Source organism: Erpetoichthys calabaricus, chromosome 15, assembly GCF_900747795.2.
Source record: "Erpetoichthys calabaricus chromosome 15, fErpCal1.3, whole genome shotgun sequence".
Classification (NCBI taxonomy): Eukaryota; Metazoa; Chordata; class Cladistia; order Polypteriformes; family Polypteridae; genus Erpetoichthys; species Erpetoichthys calabaricus.
Genome location: NC_041408.2, coordinates 90,950,501 through 90,972,199, shown reverse-complemented (window position 1 = coordinate 90,972,199; position 21,699 = coordinate 90,950,501). Strand labels below are relative to the sequence as shown.

At 43.4% G+C, this 21,699-nt stretch overlaps 1 protein-coding gene across 1 annotated transcript in view; it reads right to left on the bottom strand.

Annotated features, from left to right (window-relative positions):
• The window catches only part of bmp5 (bone morphogenetic protein 5), a 104,728-nt gene that overhangs the window by 14,981 nt on the left and 68,048 nt on the right, over positions 1–21,699 (bottom strand). The window contains exon 4 of the mRNA XM_028820270.2: positions 12,362–12,559. Coding sequence (XP_028676103.2) covers positions 12,362–12,559 — 198 coding nt within the window. The remainder of the gene's footprint in view (positions 1–12,361; positions 12,560–21,699) is intronic.

Below are 21,699 nucleotides of genomic sequence, written 5' to 3'. Positions count from 1 at the left end.
GAAAAGGGGATGAATACATATGCATTCACAACTTTGCCATGTTTTACTAGATATTTTATATGTACATATGGAACTGTTTTATTTTCATTCCAGTTAATAAATTTGTTAAGTCCATTACATAAAATCCAAATGAAAATCCATTTTAATTCCAGGCTGTAATGCGACAAAACAGGATGCAGAGGAGGGTGAATACTTTTGTACGGCCCTGGGATTCAGTGTTGTGTAACATTAGCACGTGAAAGCTGCCAAGGGGCTGAAGACTTTTTTTTTTTTTTAAAGGTGCTGTACTTTCTAGAAGCACAGCTTCAAAAACCTAAATCCGAGCAGAATGTAAGCGTTTTGAAATATTTCCACTTAGATAATCCTGGCAATGAATAAAGCATTCACAATTTGGGAATATCCCAACATGCGGAATGATATTCAAAACCACAGTAAAGCCGAGGTCTGCTATCAAGGGCTTTCATTTTAAACGTGTGATACGAAGAAGGAGACACAAAGGGCAAGCTGTTTAGCGCTTCCAACCAAATTAACACTGCCCCTTGGCATTGCTGTAAATTCAGTTTATTTTGGCAGCGACATCTTCCCATATATAAAAGAGTGAAGACAGTCGGGTTTTATTTAGAGAAAAAAATATTGCCGCAGAGGCTAAACTTGTTCAAATTTGTCCAGACCTCGAACGGCCACATGAAGCATGAATCTGACGATGTCTGCATCTACTTATAGGCGTGGAGGATGCTGTGAATTTGTATGCCCCATGGTGCCAACCCCCACCTGGGCATAGCTGGCACCACTGTCACGATCACATTCTTTACTTTCTCCAACACCTTTAGCATCAGACTGCATCACAGGCTAGGACAGGGGTCCTCAGCTCCGTTCCTGGTGGGCTGCAGTGGCTGAAGGTTTTCATTCTTAACTCTTTTCTTAATTAATGACCCGTTTTTTGCTGCTAATCAGGTGTTTGCTTACCTGAACTTACACTAAAAGGCCAAAAGTATGTGGTGTCCCCTTCAAAGTCACAGACCGGGCAAGGAGGGCATTGATCAGAGATGCAACAAAGACACCAAGGATAACCCTGAAGGGGCTGCAAAGATCCACCGTGGAGATAGGAGCAGGGCCGTTCTTAGCAGTTTGGGAGCCCTACGCGGTTCAGAAATGTGCAGGCCCTGGATGGAGGGGGGGTCCGGGGGCAGAGCCCCCCTTTAGCTCAGGAATGACCAGTAGGCCTACATGTACGCTTGTGTGTATGCAGAGTGGTACAATATTGATTTTGTTCTGGATATGGTAATATAGGGATATTTCATGATTTTATGGGGATCTCTCTGAATGAATCCGAAACGAATCTCTAAAATTAACGTTTGCTAGAGTGCATTTGTCAAAGTTACGACGGCGTGACAATATTATTAGGGATTTATAGTGCATCCGGAAAGTATTCACAGCGCATCACTTTTTCCACATTTTGTTATGTTACAGCCTTATTCCAAAATGGATTAAATTCATTTTTTTTCCTCAGAATTCTACACACAACACCCCATAATGACAACGTGAAAAAAGTTTACTTGAGGTTTTTGCAAATTTATTAAAAATAAAACAACTGAGAAATCCCAAGTCCATAAGTATTCACAGCCTTTGCTCAATACTTTGTCGATGCACCTTTGGCAGCAATTCCAGCCTCAAGTCTTTTTGAATATGATGCCACAAGCTTGGCACACCTATCCTTGGCCAGTTTCGCCCATTCCTCTTTGCAGCACCTCTCAAGCTCCATCAGGTTGGTATGGGAAGCGTCGGTGCACAGCCATTTTAAGATCTCTCCATAGATGTTCAATCGGATTCAAGTCTGGGCTCTGGCTGGGCCACTCAAGGACATTCACAGAGTTGTCCTGAAGCCACTCCTTTGATATCTTGGCTGTGTGCTTAGGGTCGTTGTCCTGCTGAAAGATGAACCATCGCCCCAGTCTGAGGTCAAGAGCCCTCTGGAGCAGGTTTTCATCCAGGATGTCTCTGTACATTGCTGCAGTCATCTTTCCCTTTATCCTGACTAGTCTCCCAGTCCCCATAGCATGATGCTGCCACCACCATGCTTCACTGTAGGGATGGTATTGGCCTGGTGATGAGCGGTGCCTGGTTTCCTCCAAACGTGACGCCTGGCATTCACACCAAAGAGTTCAATCTTTGTCTCCTCAGACCAGAGAATTTTCTGTCTCATGGTCTGAGAGTCCTTCAGGTGCCTTTTGACAAACTCCAGGTGGGCTGCCATGTGCCTTTTACTAAGGAGTGGCTTCCGTCTGGCCACTCTACCATACAGGCCTGATTGTTCATCAGCCTGATTGGGCTGTATCAGGAGTGGGCTGGAGGAGGAGGAGTATAGGGACCTAATCAATGACTATGTTAAATGGTGCGACTCAAACCACCTACACCTGAACACCAGCAAAACCAAGGAGCTGGTGGTGGATTTTAGGAGGACCAGGCCACTCATGGACCCCGTGATCATCAGAGGTGACTGTGTGCAGAGGGTGCAGACCTATAAATACCTGGGAGTGCAGCTGGATGATAAATTAGACCGGACTACCAATACTGATGCGCTGTGTAAGAAAGGACAGAGCCGACTATACTTCCTTAGAAGGCTGGCATCCTTCAACATCTGCAATAAGATGCTGCAAATGTTCTATCAGACGCTTGTGGTGAGCGCCCTCTTCTACGCGGTGGTGTGCTGGGGAGGCAGCATAAAGAAGAAAGATGCCTCACGCATGGACAAACTGGTGAGGAAAGCAGGCTCTATTGTTGGCACGGAGCTGGACAGTTTGACATCTGTGGCAGAGCGACGGGCGCTGAGCAGAATCCTGTCAATCATGGAGAATCCACTGCATCCACTGAACAGGATCATCTCTAGACAGAGGAGCAGCTCCACTGACAGACTGAGGAGATCGTTCCTCCCCCAAAGTATGTGACTCTTCAATTCCACCGGGTGGGGGGGGGGGGGGGGGGGTAAACGTTAACATTATTCAAAGTTATTGTCTGTTTTTTACCTGCATTATTATCAATCTTTAATTTAATATTGTTTTTTTTGTATCAGTAAGGTGCTGCTGGAGTAAGTGAATTTCCCCTTGGGATTAATAAAGTATCTATCTATCTATCTATCTATCTATCTATCTATCTATCTATCTATCTATCTATCTATCTATCTATCTATCTATCTATCTGATTGGTGGATTGCTGCAGAGATGATTGTCCTTCTGGAAGGTTCTCCTCTCTCCACAGAGGACCTCTGGAGCTCTGACAGAGTGACCATCGGGTTCTTGGTCACCTCCCTGACTAAGGTCATTCTCCCCCGATCGCTCAGTTTAGATGGCCGGCCAGCTCTAGGAAGAGTCCTGGTGGTTTTGAACTTCTTCCACTTACGGATGATGGAGGCCACTGTGCTCATTGGGACCTTCAAAGCAGCAGAAATTTTCTGTAACCTTCCCCAGATTTGTGCCTCGAGACAATCCTGTCTCGGAGGTCTACAGACAATTCCTTTGACTTCATGCTTGGTTTGTGCTCTGACATGAACTGTCAACTGTGGGACCTTCTATAGACAGGTGTGTGCCTTTCCAAATCAGGTCCAGTCAACTGAATGTACCACAGGTGGACTCCAATGAAGCTGCAGAAACATCTCAAGGATGATCAGGGGAAACAGGAGGTACCTGAGCTCAATTTGGAGCTTCATGGCAAAGGCTGTGAATACTTAGGTGTGCCAAGCTTGTGGCATCATATTCAACAAGACTTGAGGCTGTAATTGGTGCCAAAGGGGCATCGACAAAGTATTGAGCAAAGGCTGTGAACACTTATGGACATGGGATTTCTCAGTTTTTTTTATTTTTAATAAATTTGCAAAAACCTCAAGTAAACTTTTTTCACGTTGTCATTATGGGGTGTTGTGTGTAGAAATCTGAGGAAAAAAATTAATTTCATCCATTTTGGAATAAGTCTGTAATATAAGAAAATGTGGAAAAACTTGTGCACTGTGAATACTTTCTGGATGCACTGTAGGTGAAGATTGCAATTTGGATAATAAATTATCATTGTTAATAAGACGAAGAGATGCACTGAAGTGAATTTCCTGGGACTGGCACAGATGGCTGCAGTGCCAGGGGCATGACAGGAGCCCTAGGCCCACAGCCCGACAACAAAAAAAAAAATTTTTTTTAATATTGTAAGTTGGGGCCGGGCCGGGTCCCCCTCACGGTTGGGGCCTTAGTCGTTCGTGTATGCCTAAGAACGTCCCTGATAGGAGTATCCGTCCATAGGGACCACTATTGGCCCGTACGCTTCTCAAAGAGGGGCTTTATGGAAGAGTGACGCAGAAGGAACAAAAACAAGAAAACACATTTGATGGACTCCCCAAAAACACGGAAGAAGCTTCTCTGGTCAGACGAGAGTAAAAATGGAGCCTTTTGGGCCATCTTGAGTTAACACCCCATGTGGCACAAACCCAACACTTTCCAATTCCGTTTTTAATAATCCCTTTCCAGGAGTCTTTCGACTTTAGAAAATGGGGAGTGAGCTGCCCCTCATTGGGTGGGATTCTCTGCGCCTTGGGTGAAAAAAAAAAAAGAGACAAAAGCCGTCAGCCGCAGCGCCCCCTCATGTCCCGGAGTGGCAGTGCTTTCCCTAAACATCACGCTGTGTACTTAATAAAGTGGGCGCCTTGTGCGTATATTCAGACACGGATACTCCAGGGACCCCCCGATTCCCGAAAAAGAGCATAATACATCAAACGTAAGGGAAGAGCCTTAGCACAGCAGCGTCATAAACCACCAATGACACCATAAATCGTCGACAATAAGAGCATTTTAGAAACGTGTCTCTTAACGTCTGAGGCGTCTGTAGCGGTGCCGTACAAAAAGATCTTCCTCAATGCCAAATTAAGCGACGTGTAAATCTGAATTACCGTATAATTACAGGCTAACAGGTTGAAACAAAGCACCTCGCAAATGTTTTTGTGTTTTTACAAGGTTAGATAAGCACGGCCCTTTCCTTCTAGTTTTATTTAGAATTCCTACCAGGGATGAACAAATACCTTGTGGGAAGCAGCTGGGCCCCCGAGGCTCTGCCTGCGCTAAAACAGAAAGCCCACACACACCCGCTCGAGGGGGCAGGACGTTCGGCTTCATTCTTTTTTCTCATCCAGCTCTTTAATTATGTTTTCAAAAGCCGCCTGCTTCGAGCCGAAGAAGAAAAAGAAAAAGAACAACAAAACGAATCGCTCCGCGGGGCTGCTGGTTCACAAGAGCCGCTCTTCCATCACGCCGTTGTTTGTGTATAGGAGAAGCAAAAACTGCGCCGCTCCGCAACAAGCGAGCCAATTTAGAAAACTGGCAGAGAAACACGCGAGCCTTAGACATAACATCCTGTAGTGTGTAAGAACGGAGCGAGAAAACGAGGGAAGGAAGAGGGCCGTGAATTAAATGGCCAATTCGTTTTCTACACACTTGGATTGTTAGGTAGCAACAAGAGTACAAGGGGTAGGAACTCGACCAGTAGGGGGCGCCAGTCCATATTCAAACCAGGCCTGTATAGAGTTTCCAATGTACAAGGCATGCATGTGTAAAAATTGAAAAGGAATGGCGTCTAGTGACCCCAAATCAGATTATGCATTTTTAAGAATAATCTATAAGGGTCAATATGCAGAAATGTAAGAAAAAGTGCCCTGGCCAGTGTTTAATGGGGTAGCCCATGACAGAGAAGGGCAGGGGGAGGCCTGTGCAGCACCCCTTATGGATTGGGGCAATACAGTAGGTGAGTATTTACATGTACGAGGGCGACATGGTGGCGCAGTGGGTAGCGCTGCTGCCTCGCAGTTAGGAGACCTGGGTTCTCCCCGTGTCTGCTTGGCTTTATTCCGGGTACTCCGGTTTCCTCCCACAGTCCAAAGACATGCAGGTTAGGTGCATTGGCGATTCTAAATTGTCCCTAGTGCGTGCTTGGTGTGTGTGTGTGTGTGTGTGCACCCTGCGGTGGGCTGGCGCCTTGCCCAGGGTTTGTTTCACTGCCTTGCACCCTGTGTTGGCTGGGATTGGCTCCAACAGACCCCCGTGACCCTGTAGTTAGGATATAGCTGGTTGGATAATGGATGGATGGACTTCTGTATGAGGGCGGCACGGTGGCGCAGTGGGTAGCGCTGCTGCCTTGTAGTTAGGAGACCTGGGTTCTCCCCGTGTCTGCGTGGCTTTATTCCGGGTACTCCGGTTTCCTCCAACAGTCCAAAGACATGCAGGTTAGGTGCATTGGTGATTCTATATTGTCCCTAGTGCGTGCTTAGTGTGTGTGCGCCCTGCAGTGGGCTGGTGCCCTACCCAGGGTTTGTTTCCTGCCTTGTGCCCTGTGTTGGCTGGGATTGGCTCCAGCAGACCCCCATGACCCTGCAGTTAGGATATAGCTGGTTGGATAATGGATGGATGGATGGACTTCTGTACGAGGGTGGCACAGTGGCGCAGTGGGTAGCGCTGCTGCCTCGCAGTAAGGAGACTCGGGTTCGCTTCCTGGGTCCTCCCTGCATGGAGTTTGCATGTGTTTCTTCCCACAGTCCAAAGACATGCAGGTTAGGTGCATTGGCGATTCTAAATTGTCCCTAGTGCGTGCTTGGTGTGTGTGTGTGTGTGTGTGCGCCCTGCGGTGGGCTGGCGCCTTGCCCAGGGTTTGTTTCACTGCCTTGCACCCTGTGTTGGCTGGGATTGGCTCCAACAGACCCCCGTGACCCTGTAGTTAGGATATAGCAGGTTGGATAATGGATGGATGGATGGACTTCTGTACGAGGGCGGCACAGTGGCGCAGTGGGTAGCGCTGCTGCCTCGCAGTAAGGAGACCTGGGCTTGCTTCCCGGGTCCTCCCTGCATGGAGTTTGCATGTGTTTCTTCCCACAGTCCAAAGACATGCAGGTTAGGTGCATTGGCGATCCGAAATTGTCCCTGGTGTGTGTGTGTGTGTGCCCTGTGGTGGGCTGGCACCCTGCCCGGGGTTTGTTTCCTTCCTTGCGCCCTGTGTTGATGGGATTGGCTCCAGCAGCCAACATGCATACAAGACCGCACGGTCACCCCCCCCGCCCACCCTATACAGAAGGGGGTGGGGTAGGGCTGATTTCAGCTTACAGTATTTTTAGTCGACCAATGAGGAACATGTGTACCAAGTTTCATGAAAATCGCTCCAGCCGTTCGGATGTGATGCTGGAACATTCATACGAACACACATTGACTTTTATTTAGATAGATAAAGATCTTGATGAGTTTGAGTCCGGATATTCTCTTAAGTGTATCCCACATTGACAAGACAGACTGCAATTCAGATGTTGGATCGTGATTTTGTGTGAACAGGATCATGATATGATTTTTTGGAATTTGACTGATTTATGTAGGATTCATTAACCCTTTGGTGAGCTACTTGGAAAGGGGTTTGCGAGTTACCGGTAGCTCGTGAGTGACGTATTGCAAACCCCTGGACTAGTGGGATAACAGTCATGGAGTTCAGGGGACACCATCGGCCAGTCCAGAGGCAGAAATATTTCTTTAAAAAAACCCAAAGAAGAAATATTTTTTATTCAAGTTAATACACTTCACATACCCCTAGGTGGCAGCACAAGGTGAGCTCATACAGAAGTCCATCCATCCATTATCCAACCTGCTATATCCTAATACAGGGTCAAAGGGGTCTGCTGGAGCCAATCCCAGCCAACACAGGGTGCAAGGCAGGGCGCCAGCTCACCACAGTATATATATATATACATACATACATATTTATATACTGTATATATAGTGGTAGATGCCTGTATAATGCGTGAGAGAGGGCAGCCCCCTTAGGTTGCTACAGCACCACGGATTCCCGCAGGGCATGCTGGGAACTGGAGTTTGCTACAGCACTGTTGGGTTCAGTGGGTGCTGCCAGGGGTTGCTGCACAGCCTGCCCGGCCCTAATACGTTGGGCTTCCGCCACAGCTGGAATTGCTGCAGGAAGATGATCACCGGGCACTTGGAGCACCTCCAGGTACCCTATAAAAGGAGGCAGTTGCCACTGCTCGGAGAGCCAGAGTCGGGTGGGAGAGGACAAAGCTTGGCAGGTGGAGTGGAGGTGGAAGAAATAAAGAGAGAGAGAGAGAGAGAGAGAAAAGGACTGCATTGAATTGTGCTTGGTACTGTGCTGTATTAGGAAAAGTGCTACCTCACTGAAATAAAGCCTCCATTGTGCTGCAACTTGTGTCTCTGTCTGCGGATCTGTATGCCCCCCAATGTCCACAATATATATATATATATATATATAGTTTATTCATGCACGCACATCAGTCAGACGAACACCTTCTGGGCTCATCAGAGAGACATGTTGAGATATACGAGAGAGGATGTTGTCGCTATTTGTGTCATCTCCCTTTCTCTCCACAGCTCAGAGACGACGCCCCATGAGGGCAACTGTCTCCGCCCCTTCCGGTTGAGAGCCCAATCAAGCTCAGGCCTTCTGGAAGACAGCGTCACCTGTTGGAGTAAGCTAACTGCATGACAGACCTCCATCCTAGTCCAGGGACCCACAGAGCGCGTGGCTCTAATTTGGCCACCGAGGCTGTTTTCTTTAGTTCTTAGACATTTCTATTGATATTGCGCCATTGTGTGCCGTTTTTGCTTATAGCACAGGGAATTAAACGGGACAACTCGGCTGCCATCTCAATTGTTTCTTTTTTTTGGGCTATTTTATTCCTCCTGCTCGATGACTAAATGTATATATATAGTAGATAGATATCCATCCATCCATTTTCCAACCCGCTGAATCCGAACACAGGGTCACGGGGGTCTGCTGGAGCCAATCCCAGCCAACACAGGGCACAAGGCAGGAACCAATCCCGGGCAGGGTGCCAACCCACCGCAGGACACACACAAACACATCCACACACCAAGCACACACTAGGGCCAATTTAGAATCGCCAATCCACCTAACCTGCATGTCTTTGGACTGTGTGATGTGTCATCTGCTGGAATGAAAAATGCAATACATTTTACTGCTACACATTCTTGTAATGCACCATCTGTTAGAATGCAAAATGTAATGAATTTTATTACTACAAATGTTTGTAATGCGCCATTTGTTGCAAATGAAAATGCAATGCATTTTATTAATACAAATATTTGTGATGCCCCATCTGTTGGAGTAAAATGTGCAATGATTATATTACTAAAAACATTGTGTGATGTGTCATCTGCGGGAATGAAAAATGCAATGCATTTTACTGCTACACATTCTTGTAATGCACCATCTGTTGGAATGCAAAATGCAATGAATTTTATTACTACAAATGTTTGTAATGCGCCATTTGTTGGAAATGAAAATGCAATGCATTTTATTACTACTAATATTTGTGATGCCCCATCTGTTGGAGTAAAATATGCAATGATTATATTACTAAAAACATTGTGTGATGTGTCATCTGCAGGAATGAAAAATGCAATGCATTTTACTGCTACACATTCTTGTGATGCACCATCTGTTGGAATGCAAAATGCAATGGATTTTCATCTATCCATCCATTATTCAACCCGCTATATCCTAACTACAGGGTCACAGGGGTCTGCTAGAGCCAATCCCAGCACACAAGGCAGGAAACAAACCCCGGACAGGGCGCCAGCCCACCACAGGGCACACAAACACACACACGGGACAATTTAGAATCGCCAATGCACCTAACCTGCATGTCTTTGGACTGTGGGAGGAAACCCACGCAGACACGGAGAGAACATGCAAACTCCACGCAGGGAGGACCCGGGAAGCGAACCCGGGTCCCCGGGTCTCCCAACTGCGAGGCAGCAGCGCTACCCACTGCGCCACCGTGCCGCCCGTAGATAGATATAAGCATCATAAATATACGATACATAAAATAATGAATAATAAATAAACATGACAATATTACATAAAAACAATAAACATAAAATTGAAAATAAACATAAGCCGGGCGACAAAGCCAGTACCGTAACATAACGTGTCCCACCCACACTGCCTATAGTTACACCACTGGGGTCCATCACAACATGAACAAATCAGAACAGGAGAGATTCTTAAAGGGAGTCTCCATGAAGACACTGTGACCACCGGGGGAGCTGTTGCCGCACCACAAACACCCAACACAACGGCTCGGACCCAAGTTCTAGTGAGGACAAAGGGTTTTTATTGTTTGAAACGCACGTTTCCACAACTCACAGAATGTAAATCAAACTCGCAGCACACCTTCCATCTCTCCTCCACGTCAGCTTTGTCGTCTTTTCTCCCGTCTCTGGCTCCCCGTATGGAAGCAGGCCGTTCCTTTCATACAAAACCCTGAAGCACTTTGAGTGCCCCCGAATCTGTGGCTCTGAAGCATGTTTGAAGCCCCACAAAGTAGGACTCTCTAGTCCCTTCATCTCCATCAGGCGGCACTCACAGTAACCCAACAGGGCTGACCCAAAGAACCACAATTCCCATGATGCACCCTGTGGGTATTTGCAGGGACGTTGCCACCTAGCGTTTGGGGGGATATAATGACCGGCATACATTGCCTTCCCCTGTCCTTCTATGATACTGGCGTCTCGGCCGGGTTATGATCCCAGATCAAGTCCGGTCAGAATGCCAGTCCCAGTGTGCCGATCTTCACACCACGAATGAAAAAGCAGCGCCCGCCTCAGGACCCTAGAGCTGTACTGCCAGGTGTCTACTGTGGACATCTTTGGTCGGGTCAAGTCACTGGGACGTCGCTGTCAGGATCCGGCTTCTGCAAGAAGCCACAACGCCGTTCACAGACTCAAACAAAGGCAATGACTCAAACGAGGCGTGCAAATTACATGGAATACGAGGAGAAACACAATCAGAAACAGGCAAGTGTTGGCAGCAGCTTCTGAGGCATGCCTCGGTGGCCACAAAAGTAAAACAATTTCCTCAAAACAATGGTCGTCTGGCATAAGGAGCCGCTCTGTGCAATGCTGGGCTCCCACCCACAGTGTGCACTGGTAAGCTATTTCCACATGACAAGCTTTTCGCTTAATTTAGACATTTGCTGCAAATTTTTTTTTAAGTTCAACCCAAAAATAAGAAAACACCAACAACGATGGATCATCAAGTCCTAACATTGCACTTCTTACTGCTGAACATTTGTTACTTTCAGATGAATGTTTTCCATTTGCAGTGTTCCAAAGCACAAAATGTCCCAAACAATTTGAAAAAGACCCACTAGAGGGGGAAATCCTGTTAAAAACCCTGGCTAGTATCACACAGGGTAATGTAGTATCGTTATAAATAAGAGATTTATTTTTTTTAAAGGGCTCTGCTGCACAAAAAAAAGTTCCATGGAGCTCAAAAGGCAAAGAAGCACAAAATCCAAGAGGAAACATCAAAAACAGCGCAGGTTCAAAAAAAAAAAAAAAAAATCACAACAGCATAAGAATAAACACAAAATAACACTACAAGTGCAATCAGATGAACCGTAAAAGACTGTGGGTTATCCCCGTCTTTATAGGGCTGAGGGCAGTCCTTAGTGATGATGGGCAGGTGACCCCACCTCTCAATGAACTACCCATAAAACACAAGGAAACACAGCACAGGTATCAAGAACACGGCGAGTAACAAATAAAAAGTAAGAGTAACATAAATAATGAACAAAAAAAAAGACACAAAACAAGAGTTTGAACACCAGACTAGTGAGAAAACCTGGCTGAAATATAATGGCAGAGGAGAACATGCAGCTCAGTCTTTAGGGGATCATCAGCAAATAATACTAAGTGGTGGGTCTGTCCTCTAGGGGCAGTAGTGAGCAATGAGGGTCTAACATTCATAACCTGTCAGCAGTGGCAGCATGGCAGGTGAGAATATGCAGTCCAGCGTCTTATGTCTGCAGCCTTCTTATGTAACACGTAGATCCCGATTTTATTTACTGTGCTCAGCCTCTGGGGGCACTAGTGAGTAAACTGCTGTGTGAAATGGGGCTATTTAGACCAACCTCTCTCACACACACACACACACACTGTCATTTTTAGAGCTTTTTGATAGATAGATAGATAGATAGATAGATAGATAGATAGATAGATAGATAGATAGATAGATAGATAGATAGATAGATAGATAGATAGATAGATAGATAGATAGATAGATAGATAGATAGATAGATAGATAGATAGATAGATAGATAGGGACCCCTTTTAGCATACATTTCTCATGCTGACCCTCAAGAGGTTTACAAATTCCGAGGTGGACAAGATGATCAGAGTCCACCATGTTTTTTTTATTGGAGTGATATGTTCAGTTTTTCCCTCATCATTCTTAACCCTCATTCCAATCCATAGCCTCTTGAACTTATCATTTTGGATGTTAAAAGCTCTCTTCATACCTCCTGCATTGGGCACTCGTGACGAGTCCTGATGCCCAGGAGATTTACTTCTGTTCTGATTCTTCCGTTTGTTATTTGCTGCCCTCACCGACCGAAGCAGAACTTCACTTGCTTTGAAGAAGGCCACCATGAAGGGTTGTTTCGACTGAGGCCCGTTTCTCCCGATGATGCCAGCTGATTTGATGTTGATGCTGCGACCTATTGAGGGAACAGAAATGAAGGGGGACAAAAGCGTCAGGATTTCCGATCTTTAATTGACGGTCATTCTATACTTGACATAACACTTTTCAATGCATGGACAATCTCTAATATTACATTTCATTGCTGCTGCTGGAGTATGTGAATTTCCCCTTGGGATAAATAAAGTATCTATCTATCTATCTATCTATCTATCTATCTATCTATCTATCTATCTATCTATCTATCTATCTATCTATCTATCTATCTATCTATCTATCTATCTATCTATCTATCTATCTATCTACATTCTCAAACGCCCTTATCCAGGTCAGGTCCCTGGGGTGCTAATGACTACCCCTGTAGCACCAGTGACAGGACAGAAAGCAGCCAAGGATGTGATGCCTGTCCAGGCCATCAGAGGGCGCAGACTAATTTTGAATTGCAAATGACCCTAATGGGCATGTCTATGTTGTGTGGCCTGTAGGGGGCACCTTGGAGCCCCAACCCCAGACACTCTACAGTTTTCCTTTGTTCCACAAATTATTCACTGAACTGGAACAGTACAAATTTCAATAAAAACTGGAAAAATGGGGATGACAGATCACTTATTACCACAGTTTGTTCAGTTTTCTGTGGGTGCCATCTCTTATTTTGCGTGTGTCATTTGTTTGATCGCGTCCCTTCTTTTAATTTTGCAACTGCGTCACCTTTTATTTTGTGAGTGCACCACTAGTTTGAATTGTCACCCCACTTGTTCCAAATGTCTGCCTGTGTCACTTCTTATGCTGTGCACATCTCTTGTTGGATCACCAGTTTGTTCAAATATCTGCGGGTGTCATCCCTTATTTTATCCGCGTCACTTCTTTTCATTTTCTGCACGCGTGTCCTCTTATTTTGTGCACTTCACTTGTTTGATCACATCCCTTCTTTTAAGTTTGCCCCTGCGTCTTATTTTGTGTGTGCCACTAGTTTGAATTGTTACCCCACTTGTTTCAACTTTCTGGGGAATCCACCATAAAAAATCCCTACCAGGAGGCTGGCACATTGTACCAACAGACCCACAAAATGTCTCCCTAAAAAATAAGAGTAGAAAATCCTGAATTAAAACCAACGTGGAAAATAAAAGTGAAAGCAAATTTCTTACACCTCAAACCCATCAGCATAACAAAGAATATCTCAAGGCCAGGAAAATGTAAGAAACATCATCATGTTCATCATCTCAATGGAGCAAACACAAAGCAGCTCCACACCGATTCACATAAATGGATCTTCACGTCTCTTTATGTTATCAATGAGCTCTGGGCAGCTGACAACGTAAAGGAGCAAAACAAAAACCGCAGAGAAAAGGAACCTCTGGGGGTCCACTGTCATTTAGAACAGACGAACGTCTGACATGATCAAAGACCCAGAGAACCCCGGCCAGCTGCCCACCCACTCTCGATTGAACATTCTACTGCCTGAGATTATATGACAACGGGTTATGGTGGCAGATAGAAAAATCGTTAGTGCCAGTTAAACGAAAACTACAGCAAGGGTCCGGTTCCTGTGGCTTACAACGCTTGCTTGCTCCTTTGACTTTAATTTTAGTTTCTCCGCTTCCAATAAGTATGACAACTCTTTCAGCCATCTGGTTTTTGAGGTGGTTTAACATGTAATGCGTGAAGCACTTATTGTGAAAGCCCATGTCTGTCCATCTGTCTGTCTGTCTGTCTTTCTGTCAGCATGGAACAACTCAGCCAATGGTGGACCAATCTTGTGGCACACTTATTCGTCAAAGGAATTTGTGGAGTCCACTCAATTTTCGTTCAGATATCTCTGACCAATCGTACTGTACAAAGGTTTAACATTTCAAAATCTCCCTTTGAAAAGCATCGCCAAATCAGCGATCTCGTCCATCTTTAAATGGGGATACGTTCGGTGCAACTTCAACTACACTCTAAAAAGAGAAAAGGGGCTCTTTTTGATTTAAGGTAATTTTAGTAGTTGTAATGAACTATATTAATATGTTTGTTCACCTAATGTAATTTTTTGCCTTACTTCAAATTGAAAAACCTTGCTGTCTCTTAATGTAACTTCTTCTATTTAGTCTAAAGCAAAAAAATCGCTTTGGAGACCTTGCTGGCTCCTCCCCCTGTGATGTCACGTCCGGGCTCACACCAATGGCAGAAGACCTACATGAGCCCGACCCCTTTGACTTCACTTCCTGTCTCCCCCTTTAAAAGCCTCCACCTTTTCCCTATTCCCTCAGGTCTGTTTGGACTCGGTTTTGTGCACATCAGTGCTGTATTATTTTGAAAAGCAACTTTGCAGCCAGGAAACCAAATTATACGGGTGGCTGCCCTAAACCATTATATGAGTTTGTGACTATATATATATATAGAATTTAAGTTGGCATTACAGTGAATACAATAATGGACAAAATTTTAATTTGAGTTCATCCATCCATTATCCAACCCGCTATATCCTAACTACAGGGTGATGGGGGTCTGCTGGAGCCAATCCCAGCCAACACAGGGCACAAGGCAGGAAACAAACCCCGGGCAGGGTGCCAGCCCACCGCAGTTAATTTTAGTTTTTAAACAAATTTGGTTTGAGCTACAGTAAATACATTTTTTTGCTTTTATTCAAGTTTTTGAAAAGGTTAAAACAAACTCAAATGAATTAAGTTTACTCAACTACTTTTTAAAATTTGAAAGAAATCAATTAAATTGCTTGTTACCTTGTGAAGTAATTTATTTAGGTTGATCCAACAAAATATTTTTTTACAGTGTAGGAGCGAGTTTACTGTTTCCATTTTAACCTTGAGAGCGGTTGCTTCAACTTGCACATTTTGTATTTTTTCCTCTTTTACTCGTCTGAGGGCCCCTCGGATGCCCAATACAAGTTCAGAACAAACAGCTCACACAACAGCGCCCTCTCCTGGTGCTTTAAGTAAGATAACTAATAGAGGACACAAAATTTGGCCGTGAGCATCAGTAGGCTTTGCACCCTCGGAACGAAGTTACCCAAACTATTCAATAAAATTTCAATAATTACCGCTCTGACGCGGATCTTTCTCACCAGCAATTGACGAGAAGAATTAATAACACTATGTAACACAATTTTTGTTCCTGGCTTCCAAGAGTTATATTTCAACTGCTTATGTCTAAAGCCTATGGAAAAACGACTACATTCAGCACAAACTTTGAGTTTATGACCACAGCCCAGAACATTTCGGATTTATAGTGACAAAACAAGGGAATTTTTATCTTTTCGTTCATGCGGTCTGATAAAGAACAACACTTGCATGGTAAATAGACAAAGACAGTCAAAACCACTCAAAAAGGTTCAGAAATGAGTAGGTGTTCTAGATTTGCGACTGTACTGCAAATCGCTTTCTCGAAGAAGCCCCCAAATGTAGTCCCCCATCATGTTTTCGTTATACTGTCCTTGGTAACGACGTTCAAAGTCCAGTATATCCTGATGAAAGCGCTCGCCTTGCTCCTCTGAGTAAGCTCCCATGTTCTCCTTGAATTTGTCAAGATGAGCGTCAAGGATATCTGCAATATCTTCCTCGCTGTCTGACTTGCTGCTGTCTCCAGAAGATGGCTGATTCCTCTTCGGAGGAGTGGGAACGGGCAGCTCGGGGCAGTGTGGTACTGGGGCAATGGAAGAAGGAATGTCTGGATAAACGATTTGAGGCGCATTCTTGCCAGTGTGCTGTTTGGTAGGATCCACCATGCAGAAGTAGCAGTTGCTTGAGTGGTCAGTCGGTTGCCGCCAAATTCACGGGATAGCAAACTTCATGGCTCTCTTTTCTCTCCTGTACCAACCTTCAAGAGTTTTCTTGCAATATTCGCATGTGAAATGAGGTGCCCAGGGCTTGTCTTGATCCCCGACAGGCATGCCAAAGTATGCCTTGTAGGCCTCGCACATCTTACGACATGCTTCACAGAATACTTTCTCGCTCTTGTCTTTATAAATTGTCCACAGACGTAGCAAAATGCATCTGCTGGGTGCAAGCAACCTCTTGATGCCATCTAAATCAAATCAAAAAAATAACATAAACCGAATTGTTGGTTTGAGTCACTTGTGCTTCTATACTTGTATGACTGCTATTGTACAGTCTGAGAACGTTCTAGAAAGTTCTAAAAGTTTCTTGAAAGTTCCAGATAATTCTGGAAAATTCTAGAAATTTCTGGACAATTCTAACAGTTCAAGAATATTCTAGAAGACTACTCAGTATTGAATGCGAATCGAGAATTTTCTCGAAAACAGACAAATTTCAAAATATCATTGTCCTGATCACAAAAGCAAAGTTTTTGTGGAACAACAGCTATTTTCTATTTTTTTAGGCATAACAGGTTAGGAAAACACACTTTGTACCCCAGGAACAAAATAAAAATAAAAATTTGTTACATAGTGTAATTAATTGGAGAATTACGGTATTTGAGGGTTCTCTTTCCTTTGCACGATTTGCCTTCAAAACTAATCTGCACATCGTCATCTCATAACAAGCTTAAGTTTCCAGTTTGGTATTTTTTCCGTCTGACCATTTTAGCTCTACAGTAGACCGTCCTCAAGAAATATACAGACAGACGCACACACAAACACTAACGATATATCGATGTTTTCGGTTTCAGGGGACCATAAAACATCGAGATCTGTCAAAAACCAGAGATCTACATTTTTTAACGAATCTCCCATAGACGATGGGTTATGGTGGGGGGGGCCGCAAAGCAGAAAGTCACTTCTCTGGAAATAAACGGAAGGGAAAAGCAATAAAAACATAAACAAGACGCTATTATCTGAAAATTATTATTGTATAGAACCAACGTTATCAACCTGCCACCAAATGGCATTTGAACTCATTAATTAAACAGAAACTGACAGGTTTAAAATCATCTAGTGGTATCGGCAGGAGGGGGACTTCAGTAACTTAAGGGGTGCAGCCCAACCGACTCTTCAGTCCCAGTTATGTGCATTTCTATTCCTGTTATAAAATAAATCAGGTCTTTTCGAAATTCTTACTTCATTATATTATTTTAATGATTTTCAGTGTTTTTATCTAATATTAATAGCTTGACGGGGGATGTATTTCAGTTCCTTTTCTCCTGTCGTGGGGTGATAGCGATGCTGATTTTATGCTAGTATCGGTCATTTTGTATTAATAGATATTTTCCAATTGTTAATTATTGGATACTACCCTGTCGGTATACTTTAAAAATGTAATGTTTAAGAGAACTGAACAACAATTAATTACAGACCCCCTGTAGCAGATATAGCGCTTGTCCACCTCTCGAACCCTCAGGTACCACTCTTCAGACCAGGTGAAAGTACAACAATATTTTATTTTTCTATTGTACAGTGCACCAAGCACTCTCCACACTACACTCATATATTCAATAGCTCTTCTCTATAAACACAATCCTCCTCGCCCAGACACGTCGCCACCCTACCTCCCAGCTCAGCTCAGTGTTCTGGGCTTTCCTTAGTCCTTTTATAGCTCCTGACCCGGAAGTGGTTCCAAGCCAAACCCACAAGTCCATTTCCTTCCGGGTCAGGGCAAACAGTCCTCTTCTTCATCCCGGGAGCACGTCGCTTCCTCCAGTCACGTGACTGTGACGCACTCCCGGGTTATAGGGCATGCAAGAGCCCACTAGCCCCCCCTACAGCGACTCCTGGCGGCCCCCCAAGGTATCCAGCAGGGCTGTGTCACAACACTACAAAGTCCATGAGGCCCTGCTGGAACTCGTGGCACGAATATGCTGTCCGGAGGGCTCCTCCTAGCGGCCTGGGGGTGAGGGCCGGACTGGAAAGCCGGCAATCCTCCACACCCCTCACCACCACTAACACACATCAGTGGATGTCGTTGTCTTATCGCTTGAATCGCAGTCTTCTAGGTATGAAAGCCATTGAGCCGCCACAAGCCTCTCTCTGCTCTGTTTCGAACACCACTGTGAAAAAAGTGAGGATTTAATGTCATCTGCTAATACATTGTATTATTGCTATTACTGTTGAATACGACTCATTGCTACAAAACTGTTTAATTAACACAAATGGGATAACTCACCTTTGGAAATTAAGTACATTAAAAATTGTGAAATGTTCCAACTTCCACATCTGCTAACTTAGTCGCCGAACACGCACTTTGCCTACATTGTCTAACTTGTTCAAGTAAATTAAAAACTGTAAAAAAATTCCAACTTCCATATCCACTAACTTAGTCGCCGATACGCACTTTGAGTACATTGTCTAACTTACTGAAGTAAATTAAAAATTGTGAAATGCTCCATCTTCCACATCTGCTAACTTAGTCACCGAACACGCACTTTGAGTACATTGTCTAACTTACTGAAGTAAATTAAAAATTGTGAAATGCTCCATCTTCCACATCTGCTAACTTAGTCACCGAACACGCACTTTGAGTACATTGTCTAACTTACTGAAGTAAATTAAAAATTGTGAAATGCTCCATCTTCCATATCTGCTAACTTAGTCGACAAACATGCAGTTTGAGTACATTGTCGAATTTGTTCAAGTAAATTAATAACTGTAAAAAATTCCAACTTCCATATCCGCTAACTTAGTCACCGATACACACTTTGAGTACATTGTCTAACTTACTGAAGTAAATTAAAAATTGTGAAATGCTCCATCTTCCACATCTGCTAACTTAGTCACCGAACACGCACTTTGAGTACATTGTCTAACTTACTGAAGTAAATTAAAAATTGTGAAATGCTCCATCTTCCACATCTGCTAACTTAGTCGACAAACGCGCGATTTGCATACATTGTCTAATTTGCTCAAGTAAATAAAAAATTGTGAAAAATTCCAACTTCTATATCTGCTAACTTGGTCGTTGAACACACAGTTTGAGTACATTGTCTAACTTGTTCAAGTAAATTAAAAACTGAAAAATTCCAACTTCCATATTTGCTAACTTAGTCGCCGATACACACTTTGAGTACTTTGTCTAACTTGTCAAGTAAATTAAAACTTGTGAAATGTTCTAACTTTCATTAACTTAGTCGCTGAACACGCAGTTTGAGTACATTGTCTAACTTACTGAAGTAAATTAAAAATTGTGAAATGCTCCATCTTCCATATCTGCTAACTTAGTCGCCAAACGCGCGGTTTGCACACATTGTCTAATTTGCTCAAGTAAATTAATAACTGTAAAAAATTCCAACTTCCATATCCGCTAACTTAGTCACCGATACGCACTTTGAGTACTTTGTCTAACTTACTGAAGTAAATTAAAAATTGTGAAATGCTCCATCTTCCATATCTGCTAACTTAGTCGCCAAACGCGCGATTTGCATACATTGTCTAATTTACTCAAGTAAATAAAAAATTGTGAAAAATTCCAACTTCTATATCTGCTAACTTGGTCGTTGAACACACAGTTTGAGTACATTGTCTAACTTGTTCAAGTAAATTAAAAACTGAAAAATTCTAACTTCCATATTTGCTAACTTAGTCGCCGATACACACTTTGAGTACTTTGTCTAACTTGTCAAGTAAATTAAAACTTGTGAAATGTTCTAACTTTCGTTAACTTAGTCGCTGAACACGCAGTTTGAGTACATTGTCTAACTTACTGAAGTAAATTAAAAATTGTGAAATGCTCCATCTTCCATATCTGCTAACTTAGTCGCCAAACGCGCGATTTGCACACATTGTCTAACTTGTTCAAGTTAATTAAAACTTGTGAAATGCTCCAACTTCCTTATCTGCTAACTTAGTCGCCAATAAGCACTTTGCCTACACTGTCTAACTTGTTCAAGTTAATTAAAAATTGTGAAATGCTCCATCTTCCATATCTGCTAACTTAGTCGGCAATATGCACTTTGCGTACACTTTGTCTAACTTGTTCACTTCTTGGATTTCAGGCTCTGCTATCTTCATCTCCTCATATTGTTTCCCCTCACAATTATTTTTAGGTGTCTTTCTTACTTTGCTTTTTACACAAAGCTACTCAGTGGTGCCAATTACTTTCCAAAAACACAATCCCGACATCCAAAAATCTGGTGAGGGGGTTCTTAATTTGAAACTTGAGTTATTTTTCCATCCACATTTTCATTGTAACAAATGCATTAATTCATTTCAGATTTTCTTTTCCTGGCTTGGATGTTTGCTGGATAACATTCAAGCAAATCGCATACCTTGAACTGACCCGCTTTGGGATAAAAAACAGTTTAACAACATGTTTATTCAGGTGTTTTCCTTTAATAGGTTTAAGATGTAGTTGGTGACACTCAATACAACTCCCCACATTCTCCGGTATGTTAACATTTATACAGTAAAATCAGAGCCCATATTGAAATAATTGAGCAATTCACATTTATTGAATTATACGACAAAATGCATTAGGGTGTCTTTACTGACTCCAAAGAGCTTTTGCTAACGTATAGCACAAGTTGATTCGTATCGCACGGAACTCCATTTTGTCAAAATGTGATAAAAAACACAAAGCCTTTGTCTGTCTTTACCAAATCTGACAAGCCTGAGCTAACATTTAGCAAACAAACTGATTTATATCGCACAGAATTCAATTTTGTCACATGCAGATTTTTTGTTTTGTTCCATTTTCCAAGACTAAATTCTAAAAATGAATACCACACAGCCTTATTTTTTTTTTCCAGCGTACTTTGCAATTATTTGTTTGAGACTTTTGAACGTTTACCGCTCCCCATTCACTAAACATGTCCATTTCTACTTCATGTTTGTGGAAACAAAACATTTTAATGGAACACAAGTCGATCATTCACATGCTTCGATGGAAATCCTTAAGGTCGACGTATTATCAGTTTATGTACGGTAACAGCTGGCCAGATTGTAAGAGGATCAGTGAGCAGGTCTCCTCGACCTCAGCCAAGAAAAGCTGCCGTCTGCCACAAACAACCAGAGACAGACATTGGCGATATTGTCATTTGCCCTAAACATCTCTAAATATTGTCAAAAGTTTTTAAAGGTGCTCAATGATTTCAATAAGTGAATACCTCCATAGACAAAATGATCACACGAACGTACAAATATGTCAATATTATAGTGTGTTGTATACCAGTGTTGTCATTGGTGGGGGGCTTCTGGAGTTTTAAACCCTGATCTCAAGCATCCAGCCTACCTGTCCAATGACGTCAGGCTTCTAGCCCCCCGTGATGTTGGAGAGA